Source organism: Haliotis rubra, unplaced genomic scaffold (assembly GCF_003918875.1).
Source record: "Haliotis rubra isolate DU_JTF1 unplaced genomic scaffold, ASM391887v1 Scf558, whole genome shotgun sequence".
NCBI lineage: Eukaryota > Metazoa > Mollusca > Gastropoda > Lepetellida > Haliotidae > Haliotis > Haliotis rubra.
Window position 1 is genome coordinate 345,336 of NW_025767255.1, and position 13,128 is coordinate 358,463.

General features: G+C 38.2%; 1 protein-coding gene across 1 annotated transcript in view; it reads right to left on the reverse strand.

Annotated features, from left to right (window-relative positions):
• Positions 1-5,537: 5,537 nt before the first annotated feature.
• The window catches only part of LOC124253907, a 38,228-nt gene continuing 30,637 nt past the window's right edge, over positions 5,538-13,128 (reverse strand). The window contains exons 7-13 of the mRNA XM_046687758.1: positions 12,162-12,260; positions 10,554-10,643; positions 8,562-8,816; positions 7,773-7,880; positions 7,534-7,620; positions 6,782-6,959; positions 5,538-6,110 (exon numbers count right to left, since the gene is read on the reverse strand). Of these exons, the coding sequence (XP_046543714.1) occupies positions 5,987-6,110; positions 6,782-6,959; positions 7,534-7,620; positions 7,773-7,880; positions 8,562-8,816; positions 10,554-10,643; positions 12,162-12,260 (941 nt within the window). The 3' untranslated portion in view covers positions 5,538-5,986. The remainder of the gene's footprint in view (positions 6,111-6,781; positions 6,960-7,533; positions 7,621-7,772; positions 7,881-8,561; positions 8,817-10,553; positions 10,644-12,161; positions 12,261-13,128) is intronic.

Genomic DNA, 13,128 nt, shown 5'->3' on the forward strand with positions numbered 1-13,128 from the left:
CATTCAGCTACAAACCTTGCATTTTCCCAGCCTGCCTTAAATATGAAACCCTGCATGAAACTTTTACCCACTCACAGGCTTGTTTCTATGGAAACGCACCTCCTCTGGCCACCTGACTGACAAAGTGGGATATTCAAATCTGCATTAAAAAAAAAAGAGAAATATATTTTCAAAATGTATGTTTTGTAGGCTGTCTGCATCCATACATTTTATCGTGAGCCTTCATAAGATACTTTTTGACACGATGGCTTAATTTCACGATGAACCAGTTAGTCAATTTTGTGATATTTCATGGAATGTACTTGAATACTGTTTTGCTATGCATCAAAAGACAGCTTTGACAAGGCAAGGAGGGCTTAGGAGGCTACACCCGATGTGTGTATAGGTTTGAACCCCCCTGGCCTTTAAGATATCAAAACATCCTGATAAATATAGTTTAATGGTCAAATTTGACCAAATGAATCATTTATAGGTAACAAATGAAACTTTCTGAATATAAGTCAACCATCCTAGATCTGTGTATTGAACATCCACCTTTGTTTACATGTACACCTCTTAAACAATGTAAGTGTATACATATACCAAAGATACAAAAATATAAACAATCTCAATTAAACAGTTACTAATATAAGAATTACATTATGTACAGTGAATTATATGGTGAAAACTTGGTCCTCAAACCATCAAGTCACATGGTATCTGTGTAATATTGAGCCATGAACACTTGCTCAGGACATTGTCGGACCTGTACATGAAGAGATTTCCTATGTTCATGGAAAGAGTTTTGTTGTGTACAGATACATGTGTGGTGCAGGGATGCTCGGACTATTTGCATATTACATGACATCATAGAATGTTTCCTACTTTCTAAGATGCCTAGCGGTTAGAACAATCGAAAAAAAAATACATTATCAGACAATAAAGGTATAGTTTTTTGATGACGTAACAATTGAATGACGTTATCCCGTCACTGCGCCATTCTAGTGTGCCCCCTCGTAATCGAACCATTTTACATTACGTCACAATGTAAGCGACATCACGATGCATGTCAGTTGTCATCGCCTCGTACGGCCTCCTACAGTAAACTACACCGTTGCATCCAGTTTCTTGGTTTGCTGTTGCTTCACGCAGCTAACATCACTGGTGGAAACATTACGTTTATATTTTACGACGGTTAAAATGTGTCATTTCGACTCACAAGTTTTCAGCGACACGGTAACGTTCGTAATGTTTACATTCCCACAATGCAATTGTGGAATGTCGCTTGACTACTCAACTTCCTCTGGATGTACTGATCTAAACTTACGCTGGTAGTAGAAATGCAACGTTCATATTGCCCCATATGGTTTACGTTAATGATAGATGTAATTAAAATAATTCAGAGAAGATATTTAATCCGAACGTAAACCGTCATCAAGCAAGCGTCCTCGTGCTTTAACTATAATAGTTCAGGGCAAAAGTGTGTTTTATTACACTATACATGGTGGTAGAGCGAAGTGTATTTCTTAAATAACTTACTGAAAAACCTTTCATAGGAGTACATCTGCAGAGGTACAGATAAGCTGTGTATCTGCGTAACTTCCGCAAATATTTATGTGAAAACTCAACTCCTACTAAGTCTATTGCATACAAGTAAGCTTGAATTTTAGTAAATACTTAGTAAATGTGATCTTACATGCGTACACACGAAAAAGTCAAATCTTAGCTTGTGTACCGGTGGATAGATATCATAACTTAAGTATACTGAGAGGTTCTATTTCAGGACATGAACTTGGCAACTTGCAGTCTTTCTTATCATTTCTCATATTACAGATCAAATATAAATAACAAACACTAACATTTAAACTTATTGTAGTTTTACAATTAATGGAAAATGGCAAAATACCCAACTGAGTTTGAGTTAGGTGTGTACAATTTATTTGGTTCCTCAAAGGAAAATTAGGATACCCAACTGAGATGAACACAAGCGAGTACATAACTCAATGACCCGAAAAGTTATCTGTAGCTCTGATCTGTGAGTATCAGAACTAATTTGAAAACATTTTAACAGTATTTTAACATAAGATGGATAAATAACTAAACTCTTTGATTATAATAATGAATACAAACTATACAGAAAATAATGCAAGGGAAACAGCAAATCAACACATTTTATACATACACCTGGAAAACAGCTAAGCCCTGCTTACAATATTTCTATGTGAATTAGGAAGTTTCTGAAATAGATCATGAGATTTAATTTCTCACCAAACACATTTATTTTTTTGTAACTATTTCATAGTAAATGTGACTTTATTACTTTTACAAAAATGTGTTGTAAGCAACTTAATCAAATAATCCCAGGATATATGAAAACTATATCATTCAACCATCTTGTCATTCTCTTCCCACAGAGGTAACTACTGTCATATCTTCCTACGTAACCTCTGTTCTAATACGGCCCTTTCGTGGTGTGAGCGTTCAAGGCTCGTGATTGGAGACAATCAGATTTAGTTGTGCAATCAGCGACGTTGTTTCAAAAGTGATCATTCACAAGGCCTCGGTTATTTCCGTATGCTTCGAGAAAACTGAACGTCTTCCCCTGCGCGATGCGCAAATGTTTCTTCTAGACAGAACTCAGTCATGTTATGGCGGATCAGTGGCGTCTCCATCGCCCTCGTTGACAACGGACAAGCTAGCCATTAAACGTCTTGTGTGTAACATCAACACAAGTCCCCGGCAGATTGGGGATATTTGTGGCCCCACATTTGCTTGTGTTAGTCAAGTTGAATCTAAGTCGATATAAGACGTGTTTTGATTGGATAGAAAGAAGGGAGATAATTCGTGTTGCGATCTTTTGCCGCTAGGGGATTTTATGAGAACCGGGAAATATGTCCGTATTAGAACAGAGGTTACGTAGGAAGATATGACAGGAGTAACTTCTGTGGGAAGAGAATGCCATCTTGTGGAACATACAGTCTTCTTTATTGAACAAACTTCATGGATAACAACTTCTTTTATTTCATTGTTATCCATAAAGTTAGTTCAATATTGTACTTCCCAACTTCTAAAATGCCACTCAAAGAAGTTACAAAGAAGTATTCTTGTTGAATGTAGGAATTGGTCTAGGTGTCTAAAGTAAGTCCCCGGGCAGTAAATTGGGAATTTTCTTTATTTTGTTAACAAAATGGGGTTTCAAAATTATTCTTTTCTTCAATTCAATTGTGTATTCTAACATTGTACTTTGAGACTGTACTCAAGGCAATAATACAAAACTAAGAAGTGAGGCATCTCCCTCCAACTGGTCCTGTGATCAGTGAATGCAATGATTGTCTTTACAATGGGGAACAATGCCACACAATCAGATATTAATGAAACATCTTAACACACATTTGGAATTTTTACATTCCAAACTAAGAATATTTGCCATTTGTTGTACACTACAAAATATTGGCTTCTGAGCATGTCTAGTTTAGGGCTGGGACGGGTACTCGAATCCGGGTCGGGTACAGCTGGAATCGAGTACCCGGAATAGGAGAGAATTCTGTAATGGCAAGGGTAGATAATAACTTGGCTTTTTCTTTATTGACGTAAGACACATTTGCATCATTAGTGTTGTCCGATTAATGGAGGTGATTATTAACGACTATAATATATCTGCGCATGAGCAGTGAGTAGTCAAGTTACAGTAACAGCAGGAGCGAAAAGTTCAATCTGTGTTTTAAGGAGGAACGTAAGTAATGGTGTTACTCTCTATATTGTTTAAACAGACGCAAATTACATAGCCTAAGTTCAGTTTCAGTGTCTTATTGCTATCGTTTCAAGTTTTCTTTTAAAATGTCTGTCAACTCATGATTGAATATTCAGAAAGTTGACAGAAGCGCTTTATTCCTTACATTTCCGGGTACTCGATTCCGTTTCGGGTAAGTACATGCGGGTACTCGATTCCATTTTTTCCTACCCGTCCCAGCCCTCGTCTAGTTAAATCCCTACAACCTGTCAGCCAGCACCTATGGTATCGTAGATACTTCTAAAACATGGATCAATGTGGATATTTCCAAAACCTATGGAGAAGCTGAAGAATATGAACAGAAAGAAGGTATGATGCGTAACTTATTTCCAGGTGTATTTTTCTATACAATATGCATATTACGTTGAATATATAATTGATTATATATAAACTAATGGGAAAATATTGGTCCAAACACCACAGTGATCTAAACACTAACTGGTAATGTATTGTGGAAATAGCAATTTGATTTTCATGTTCACAAACTGCATCGACCTGACAAGATTAAGGTGTTAAGGAATCTGTCATACACATAAACTAACATTTTTAAAATATACAAGGATGCTTAAATAGTTTCTTTTATACATTGTGAATACAAATGTATCTGACATGACATCCAAAATAAAATATAGATTGAAAAATTGTTTCTTGTGGCCATCCATACATCTGCCTAGCTTGACCAGCAAGCTTCAGTACATGCATTCTGTGGAATATTTCATAAAATGTTGTTTAAAGGAAAGGAAATGTTTGATACAGTTAACATCTTCTGAAATCCATTTTGTGAAGTCTTTTAATATTTTCAGCAATAAAAAATAACATCATAAAAGGGGAACTAACTGTTAAAATCTCTTACAAAATAACATCCCCGCATGTTTCAAGAATTTTATCTTGAAACTTTAATAAGGCTAGACCAATTTTATTTCTTGTTTTATGGATTTTTGTCCTCAGAAAACCTAAAGGCAGGAGGGGGAAAAAAGAGAAAAATCACCAGTCAAAGCAAAAACTCACATGAGTTTTTCAAAGGCATTGTTTTTCAAGTTCACACTTGCTGAGGTGCTCAAAGCACTGATTTCTAAGGCACATATTTTTAGATAATCTGTGTAAAGTCTCTGAGAAGAGATACCGGTGTTTTAACATTGAACAAACTGCCTGTTCATAGTCAACGTCTCGCTCCTGTATATCTTAACATTAGGATTTTATTTTTCGAGCAGGGACAATTTATTTTTATTTTTTTCTTATTCTTGAAAAAATATGACTGGCGGAATTGTAAAAAAAGAAATAAGATTGGTCTGGCCTAAAGACAAATTGAAACATTCCTTTAAAAATATGATGTTGAAACATCATTTTCACCACCCTTAAACCACAAAATACACAAAACATCCCTCAGTGAACCTAGTGACAACATTGTCAAGCCTTGATAAATATTATCAAAGTATTGCCTGCATGAAACTTGGATATGATACATATCAACATACGGGTCAGGAAATAACAATTCCTGTTTGTTCAAGTGACCAATGATTCATTTGTACAAATTGTAAAACATAACTGTGCATCTCTACGCATTTAACACATCTTTGTTAAAGCATGATCCCATACGTTTCAGGGCTCGATTCAGTGCTTTGTTACTTGCACTGGTGCAACCCAATGTTACAAAATGCAACCTAGTTATTAGTCTTACTTGCACCAGGTGCAAGTTAATTTTTGAGAAATAAATCAACAATAAGTCTTAACATTATATGAGCAGTAAACAACTGTCAGCTCATTTTTCTTCTAAACTTTGAATAAGTCAATAGCATATTTCTTTCTTTACGTATTACATAAGAGCAGTGCAACTGGAATTTGGCAGCCTAAAGAAGGGTTGGCTTGCATTCAAAGATGGACTAAAACCAAACAGGGTAGTTCCACAGAGATAGAGGAACATCATGCTTGGCTCCACAGATATTGGTAGGCACACTGTTGTCTAGCAACAAGGTGCAGTTTGTTCCCAAGAGGTGTAGCCTAGCGGTTAAAGCATCCACTCCTGACGCCAAAGACCTGGGTTTGATTCCCCACATGGGTGCAATGTGTGAAGCTCTTTTCTGGTGTACCCCGCTGTGATATTGCTGGAATATTGCTAAAAGCAGCGTAAAACCCAACTCCCTCACCCATTACAGAGAGATGTGTATTGTGAACTATCCACTTCTTCACAAGTACTTCTCCAAGACTGCAATAGCTTTGCTAGATGATGGCTGGTACTCCTGCAGAAGGTGGATCAGCTCCTCTCACGGTTGTTCCGTTCTGTTTCATCAGTGTCAGGATGTGAAACATCGGCCCGTCGTACATCTTACCTTTCCGGTGGTACCTACAAACACAGAGACACATCAACACTCCATTCAAGAGAAGCATGATTTATCAACACATTGAAAACAAATCGTTTAAAAACATAACATTCCACAGAGGTACAGATAAGCTGCGTATCTGCGTAAATTACGCACATAGTTATGTGAAAACTCAATTCTTATCAAGTCTGTTGCGTACAAGTACACTTGATTTTTTGTAAATTCTCAATATATTTGATCTTCCATGCGTACACACAAAAATGTCAAATCTTAGCTTGTGTTGGGCATAGATAAAATAACTAAGGTATATTGAGAGGTTCTATTTCAACACATGAACCAGCCAACTTGCAGTCTTTTTTTATTGTTTCTCATATTACAGATCCAGTATAAATAACATTTAAACTATATTATATTTTTACAAGTAATGGAAAATGACAAAATACCCATTTGAGTTTGAGTGTGGTGGGTACAATTTATTTGGTTACTCAAACGAAAATTAAGATACCTAATTAAGATGAGCACAAGCGAGTACATAACTCAATGACCGAAAAAAGTTATCTGTAGCTCTGATTCCACCTCTTGGGAGTACTAAGGTTGGTTGGGCTTATTATCAGCCTAGGGCCCTTGTCCCTTTACAAAAGGAAAATTCTGGAAAATTACAGACTGTGATGTGAAACAACAAAGACAATCTTACTCCAGGAAGGAGACAAAGTCCCTGTCATAGCCCAGCAGCGGTGATGTCACGATGACGTGCCAAGACGCATGTCCATCCTGCTCCTCTCTGTCAAGCAGACGACATAGAGTGTGGACATCTTCTGGCGTCTGCATCAGTCTGGCATAGCCTTCCATCTTGTCCCTGGTGCACAGGGGTTCTGGAACACAGGTCAAGGACATTGCTAGGTAATTCTAGCTCATATCGTCCTGCCCTGGACACAGTTACCCTGCAACAACTCTTATTTGCAGCCCCTCATCACGCCCAAGACCCGGGTGGGATCACCCACATGGGTACAATGTGTGAACCCAATTCTGGTGTTCCCCACCATGATATTGCTGTAATATTGCTAAAAGCGGTGTAAAACTAAACTCATTCACTCACTCACTCACTTACACTGTTCACTATGGTACTGATTCCTTTCCAATAAAGCCTGGTAACATGTTGCAGAGATCACCATGACAACACAGTGATATTTTCTGATTTGCTTCAGTATTGCATCTCAATTGCATGGATACATGCTCAATATGTCAATCACTGGAGTTTCTGATTCGATAATTCACAGGTCATCATGTAGCTGCAACATTGCAGAGTGTTGTTTTACAGTGGTCACCAGTGGTCTGTTGCAGTGGTTACCATTACAACACTTGGCCTGCAATAGCATCTGGTCATTAGTCAGACATACTGATAAGTAGGAATAGTCTGCAATATGTGGTTACCATGACTACACTTACCCTGCAATTGCTCCAGATCCTCTGTTGCTGTGGTAACCAGGATGAAGGAGGTGTCTGGAACAGCTTGTTGACCGGTTTCCACACTTCCTGTATATGTTAAAAAAAATCCTTATCTATTTATCTGCAATTTCCACAAGAAAATACACATATATTTCACAAGATGGTATCATACAAGTAACTAGCATCATGAAGAGACAGGAGCATCAACAGAAATACACCTGGTTGTCGTGAGGACATACCTGGCTGAGTGAAAGATAGTCTGTCTTCAGCCTCATCATCTGGTGGTACAGGATGCTGTCCAGCGGAGCTATGGAGGGCAACCGGAATGTTTCCTGGTGGAAATAATCCTGAAACAGGTAACAGTCACGTCTCATCATTCATAAGGAGATAAAAAACACATTTTTTAAAATTTGAGGTAACCTAGCTACACGTATGTAATGACATCAGCAATCACAATATCCATTGATGAGTGAGCTGTTGATAGGATGATGTATCCCAGTGTATGAAATAAGCAAAAAACCCAGCCAGACATCTGGACTGGTAACTTCAAAAGCTTACCAGCCCAGAAGAGATATAACCAGTCCTTCTTAAATACTAAATAGACAGTGCCAATTAATGGACACGTTATCTGAATATTTTTTTTCACCCGTACATCGGGCTGGCTAGCTGTAAAATTAGACCGTCCGGCAAAAATCTAGCCCTTCTCGGGCGGTGGGACGGGCCTTATTTCATACACTGGTATCCATAAGTAGATTTTTGTGGAAAAGAGCAGGTTAATTTTAGGTACACAGTGGAACATGCTTACAGTGCAACAGAGCGAGTGAGTGAGTGAGTGAGAGGTTTTACGCTGCTTTTAGTAATATTTCAGCAATATCATGGCAGGGGACACGAGAAATGGACTTCACACATTGTACCCATGTGGGGAATTGAACCCGGGTCTTCGCAGTGACGAGTGAACGTTTTAAGCACTATGATAGTCTTCTACTCCCTTAGCTGTGAAGCATCTATGTTGGCATATTTCACATTACCTGCATACAGTGAGCACATGTGCTTCTTGACCACCAGCTTGAAGTGGCCTCTCTCCGTCACTCCATCTGTCAGTCGGACGATCCAGTTGTAGGACCCCTGGTGGGACTGGTCCACACTGACCAGGTCCACTTGGCTGGGACCATTAGGCTTGCTGGAATACACGGCAGGAGCTCCTGTTTTGGAGTCCTGCTTGAGCAGGACAAGATACTGGATACTACATCCTGAACTGTGGGCCTCGACTGACACTGTACTGCCTGAAGGTCAAGGTCAGAGTGTCACATCACTTCCATGTCAACAGGGGAGATAAAATTGGGTTTAACATCACATTCAAGTATGTGTGTGGATCAGTCTATGTGTGTGAACGTGCATTAATCGCTCTGGATCAGTGGCCCTTTAACATCACATTCAAGTAGGTGTGTGGACCAGTCTATGTGTGTGGATCAGTCTATGTGTGTGAACGTGCATTCGTTTTTTTCCTAGTCCCGACTAAAGGCATTTTGATGATTATAATTAGGAGATTCAATGTGTGCTTTCCGACATATTGCGTATTTCGATTTATCGAAAAGAAGGATGATTTGACTGAAAGATATGGCAACCTGAAGGGCAGTTAGAGTTACATAATTAATTTGTATAAATTTTGAATTTGGAAATTTGTCAGAAGTTGCAGGGGGGTGCCAGTTCTTTTGTGCTAGCCCACAAATAAGGCTAAGGGAAGACATTAGTTTTTCTGGACTAAAGCTTAAATCTATTTATAAATGGTCATCTGACATGGACAAAGTCTATAGACAATAGACAAGGAGAAGTGACAGCTTGTTTAGGACAGGTGACAGTCCATTAGAAGATTAAGCTACTCTTTTTTCAATTTTGTGGTCCTTTATTGTTGATTTAAGACTGCTAAATGTAATTTAAGAACCGAACATGTTAGCTGAGAAGCGTATTAAAACTGGACTCTTTAGCATGCAAGAACACAAGGCATGAAGGGGCCTTTTTCCTGGAAGTCGCTTGGAATCATCCAGTTGAGGGACAGCTTGTGTAAGGAACAGAATAAGACATTTTCAACAACATAAATGCTTTATTTCAGGAACCAGTATGCATTTATTTGTAACAAGTAGCATACATAGATAAAAAAAATACAGTTCATACTGTGAGCAAGTACAATTATTTGATTTTTCTCAAGTGAATTATTAATCTCCCCTACTTTATGACAAACAACTCGCCTTAATTCAAGCCGTGAACTTGCTAAGTTTAGTCGCCCCTAACTTTATTCACGGAAGTAATTGTTGATAACCACCCTACTGTTCCCAATGTGGAAAAGACCTGACATGCCACGTTTCATGTTGGAAACATGGACAGTGGAAGTGGAAGGACTGGGCATTACGGCCGGGACAGAAGCTGACAGGTTAGGACGTGTGTCGTGCCCGCTAGATCTAGACCCGGGTTTGAAGCATGGCGGAACACTGCCACTTTGCGCTGCTGCTGAACTTTCCTGCTCTGAAGTTTCTTCAATGCGATTAGACTCAAGAATTCTTCTTCAAACCATTCACATCTGTTGTTGAGGTAGAAAACTGATCCGACATGTGTTTCTTATAAAGATGTTGTTCGTCGCACGAAGAGGTTAGAAAATCATGGGTACAATGTGTGAAGCCTGATGTCCCCTGCCATTGATGTTGCTGGAATATGTGTAAAACCCAAACTCAGTCAGTCAGTCAGTCTTATAATGCATGTGAACATGTATTCATGGGTTTTGTTAGTCCAGGCTAAAGCCAGTACCATGCTGCAGATTAGTTTGGCTATGGGGAAGACCTTAGTTTCTCTGATATCTACCAAAGGTCATCTAACATGGACTATCTATAAACAACAGTCATACAATGGGCACTAACAACTGGAATAAAGCATCAGGGGAATTAAGTCTTCATTCAAAGTTGTTCCAATTCAGTCGCTTTACAACTGAACACTTTAACCACTAGTCTACCCAAACACCTGGGACCTACCTTTCTTTGCAAACCACCTGTGTAGCTTGTAACATCTCTGAGTGGCATTAACCAGGATTATACTGACATTCCTCACAGCTGGTGGAGCTACTGAAAATGTCATGTTGAAACCAGCTCCGATTATTGTACAAAACAAACAATAGTAAACAACTCATAACATGTTTATAATTTATAAGTCTATAAACAATTTGGTATCACACGTCGTCAACATGGTGCTTGAATTATCCTATGTTATAAAGCATCATACAAAAACAAATGCAGATGTAGGGAGTGTGTATGGACTAGTAGGGGTGGGTATTGCAGAGAATTTTCATATTGCGATATATTGCAATGCAAAAGCAAATATTGCGATATGTATTGCAATATATTGCAAGAAGGGTTTATTTTTTGTAACAATAAACTCTTTATAATCGAGTTAATGCTTGATTTATAAAGCAAAAAACACAACAAAATCACTATTCTTGATTAAGCTTTAATAAAAACTTTTGATCATGACAAAATAAAAATGTAAATAATATTTGGCATATTTAACATCAACACAGTGGTTACTAGTTTGAACTAGTTTCTCCACTCTCAAAAAAAGCCCTGAGATTTTAGACAGCAACTTGACCTGGTCAGGACATATCAGGGATCATTGGTCATTAATGAGTAAATATTTACAACATTCAGATCCAAAACATTGCGAAACACTTGAACAAAAATTAAGAACACAAACAGAACCGAACTGAACAATCCAGTTAAATGTAAAATCTTTGAAGGGCCTTTAGTTAAATGTAATTTTCACCACGATCATTCCCACCACCATTACCACAGCTGCCACGATCATCAAGATTTCCGAGTGTTACGAAGTTTTCCGAATGCATGTCAAAATACCAGTTTTCGATCAGCGTAATGCAATACGTATCGTTTTCATGTCTGAACCGGTAAACCAGTTATATTTGCGCAGCCCTATGGACTAGGTACATAAATTATCATTGATGTTGAATGTTTCACTTTATAGACAACCATCTTTTTCACGTTCTCTCATCAACTAATGATGGATTTAAGCAAGATCTCATGGTCCTTACAAAATGGAACTTCTGGATTTGTAGACTAACGCTTAGTCTCTGAATATATAATTTTGATTGTAACAAACAAACCCATTTAAATTGAAAAGGAACCCCAGGGAGAAACCACAGAACCTGGGGATATCTAGACTTCATTAAGGGCTTCAGCATTGCAGGGAGGGCTGGACTGAAGGGAAAATACTATGGTTCAGGGACTGTGAGGCAGACTGCTGGATTTGCATCAAATTAATTTTCTATGGTGCACTGGGTATGTTTTTCTTGAAGATTAATAAAATATTTTATCTCTTCTGAATTTAGATTTTAACACATCAACCCTTAAGGTAATAGAATGTCAACAGTATCATCAGAAGCACTCATTTCCATATTATCCAATTCATGCTTTTTACACTGACAAAACTGCCCACCTATGCTCATTTTTTTTTCAAAGCTTGAGAAACTCTTGTTTATTTTTTTACACCCTATGCCCAAGACACAGAAATAATGATTCTTACTTCATAAAAAAGTATCACATATTTTGAATACTACTATCCACACAACAAACCTTGTTCTTCAACATCAGTATCTGCAGCAGCTGATGATTTCTTTCTGACACAGATGAAAACAACAACAAGAAGGACGACAACAGCCAAGACCACTATCACTGAAAATAAACATCGTTGATAAACAATCATTGAATACAAAGAAACACCTATATCATGCAGATACAACGAATCATTTCTGTTCTTCAGAAATATGTGTTTTGTTTGTTGTTTACACTGCACTCAGCAATATTCCATCTCCAGTCGAGCACCGTTGTGTCGAACTCTGATAACTCGATATCTCCGTTGTCTCGATATAACATCTCGGTCCCGGCAAAATCCTTCATAATTTATCTTTATTCAAGCTCTTTTAACTCGATACAGTTGTCTCGATATTTCAGATATCTCATGGTCCCAACAAGCAAAATTACCCTTTTAACTCGATATTTGCAAAGAAACTCAATATTCACCTACCTATCATGGGCAAGTATTCCTCTGAACTGAGGTTGTTTCCACACATTTACACATGGTGCGACATGAATCAAAGGGATTCGGTAGTGTAAACAAATTAGGGCTAATTGAGTTGAAGGTGTCACTTGTTTGTTATCTAATTAGGATTAATTAAGAAGGAATTAATTAGGAAGTACTAAACACGACTGATAACGGATTATAGTTTCGAATCAAAACATACTGAGAAGCGTTTTGTTTTCTTTCATAGTGATATGTGACAATATGCCCTGGTCGGATGTCTCGAAGTTCGGATAACTCGATATTTTTTCTTGGTCCCATGAATATCGAGACAACGGTGCTCGACTGTATATGGCGGCGGTCTGTAAATAATCTAGTCTGGACCAGACAATAAAGTGATCAACAGCATTAGCATCGATCTACGCAATTGGGATACGGTGACATGTGTGAACCAAGCCAGTAACCATGACCACCCAACCTGTTAGGCGCCTCTTACAACAAACATGGCTTACTGACTGAGGC